Genomic DNA, 2500 nt, shown 5'->3' with positions numbered 1-2500 from the left:
AAAACAAATATAAAACATTACAAGAGCTCGTTTCTACAGTAAATTACTCGCCCAAAGATCAATTGAAATATAAAACATTACATCAACTCGTTTCTATTGTAAATTATTCACCCAGATATCAAAATAATATAAAACATTACATCAACTCGTTTCTACAGTAACTTATTCACCCAGAGATCAAAAGAAATATGAAACATTACATGAACTCGTTGCTACAGTAAAATATTCACCCAAAGATCAAAATAAATATAAAACATTCCATCAACTCTTTTCTATAGTAAATTATTCACCCAGATATCAAAATAAATATAAAATATTACATCATCTCGTTTCTATAGTAAAATATTCACCCAGAGATCAAAACAAATATAAAACGTTATATTAACTCTTTTCTACAATAAATTTTTCACCCAAAGATCAAATTAGATATAAAACGTTATATTAACTCTTTTCTACAATAAATTTTTCACCCAAAGATCAAATTAAATATAAAGCATTACATGAACTCGTTGCTACAGTAAATTATTCACCAACAGATAAAAAAAAAAAAAATTATAAAGCATTGTACTGAATCTTATAACTTCTACTTTCCAGAACTACCACGCATTAAGGCACTATGGTAGAAAACAATCTATTGAAAGAATGCATCACTTCACACTCTCTCTCTCTCTCTTCAACATGAATGAGTTTTCAGCAAAGGAAAGTATAACCTGGTTAAACTAAACATTAATAACAGGGTGTCCCAAAATAATGTATACTCTCTTTGGATTGTTACAACTCGTTCAATTTATTGACATTAACGTGGAAAACAGATTCACTGGCGAGAAACAATGCACATTTAAAGATTCTGAGAGTTCACAGTGAATAAGTATGGATACGTGGGGCAATTTGAGAATGTTCAAAAAAAAAAAAAAAATATATCAGCTCACATAGTGTTCAAACTGGTTGCCGTTCTGCTCAAATTAGCTATTCAAAGTCAAAGAGTGTATACATTATTTTGGGACACTCTGTATTTGGAAACATTTATAACCCATTCTATTTGAAAGCAAATACAGTATAGGGGATCTTATTGCTCCCAGTATGAAGTGTTTTCTATCTTTATTGGCTTATTGAGATTCGACAATCATCTCTGTTCTGTACCAATGCGCTCCTCATGGTTCTACAGTCAATTCTTTTTAGTGAGGCAGATTTGCATAGACTCGCAGGGGTGCCAATTTTGCTGGGAAAAGTTTCCTGCTCGCTGATTGGTTGGACAAGATAATTCTAACCATTTCCTGCTCGCTAATTGGTTGGACAAGATAATTCTAACCATTTCCTGCTCGCTGATTGGTTGGACAAGATAATTCTAACCATTTCCTGCTCGCTGATTGGCTGGACAAGATAATTCTAACCATTTCCTGCTCGCTAATTGGTTGGACAAGATAATTCTAACCATTTCCTGCTCGCTAATTGGTTGGACAAGATAATTCTAACCATTTCCTGCTCGCTAATTGGTTGGACAAGATAATTCTAACCATTTCCTGCTCGCCGATCGGTTGGACAAGATAATTCTAACCAATCAGATAGCAGGAAACTTTTCCGAGCTAAAAGGGCACCGCTGCGAGTCAGTGCAAATGTGCCTCATTAAAAAAAATGAATATAGGTGATGTCATCACCAAAATCTAAAGTAAAGATCCTGCACTACAGAACAGAGTTCCTGTATATATCCTATTATGAAAAAATGCCATTAGCATGTAAGCTCATTTTCTATCTGAGAGAAAGATAAAGAATGATCATATCTTGAGTATATGAAGAAAATTATGTTATCAAGTAAATTCAAGCCCTTGATAGATAAAAAAAAAAATTCCTTGCAAAGTCAAATCCCTGGGAAAGATTTATATATTTTGTTCATTCTTCTACAGTTGAACTGAGCCCTGCTAGCATTCCCATGCTGGTTCTAGCCTATAGAAAAGATTGATTATCTTTAAAAAAGATACCTTATGGCTAGTTCTAGGCTTACTAGGTCTGAAAGTCAGGTTATGGCAGAACAGAAAAAAAAAACAGCTGCAAGTTTCTCTTGGTCGTTGCTTTGTATCATTATGATACTTAGAAATGTATCACCATTGTATAATATCTTAGTATTACACTCATTAATCTGTTGCTCAATAGTCTTTTCTGTTCGTTCATTCCCCCCAAAAAATACTTCTTGTGTTATGTGGCCGAAGCAGCATAGAAAACGTGGCCGAGGCAGCAAAGAAAACGGGGGAATGGTTATGCCACCAAAACGGCACTGGTCGTTGTGAAAATGAGCAACACGAAGATCGATCCAAATGTTCCTGTTGAGACAAACATTTTTAAGTTTTCATTGGCATCATGAATATCATTATACATTTACTGTTGTTTTCTTCATCATCATCATCATTGTAAGATAGTATTGTTAAGGGTAAAGCCTAAACAATTCAGGCCTCTTGAAGTCAGTCAAGGTTTACCAGAGGATCATAAAACGACCCATTTAAGAAAA

The 2500-nt window shown here is 34.1% G+C and overlaps 1 protein-coding gene across 1 annotated transcript in view; it reads right to left on the bottom strand.

Annotated features, from left to right (window-relative positions):
• Window positions 1–955: 955 nt before the first annotated feature.
• Window positions 956–2500, bottom strand: part of LOC137617930 (uncharacterized) — a 104065-nt gene continuing 102520 nt past the window's right edge. Inside the window, exon 28 of the mRNA XM_068347873.1 lies at window positions 956–2315. Within this exon, the coding sequence (XP_068203974.1) occupies window positions 2251–2315 (65 nt within the window). The 3' untranslated portion in view covers window positions 956–2250. The remainder of the gene's footprint in view (window positions 2316–2500) is intronic.

This window comes from Palaemon carinicauda, chromosome 24 (genome assembly GCF_036898095.1).
Source record: "Palaemon carinicauda isolate YSFRI2023 chromosome 24, ASM3689809v2, whole genome shotgun sequence".
In the NCBI taxonomy this organism is placed as follows: Eukaryota; Metazoa; Arthropoda; class Malacostraca; order Decapoda; family Palaemonidae; genus Palaemon; species Palaemon carinicauda.
This window is presented reverse-complemented; position numbering and strand designations above follow the sequence as displayed.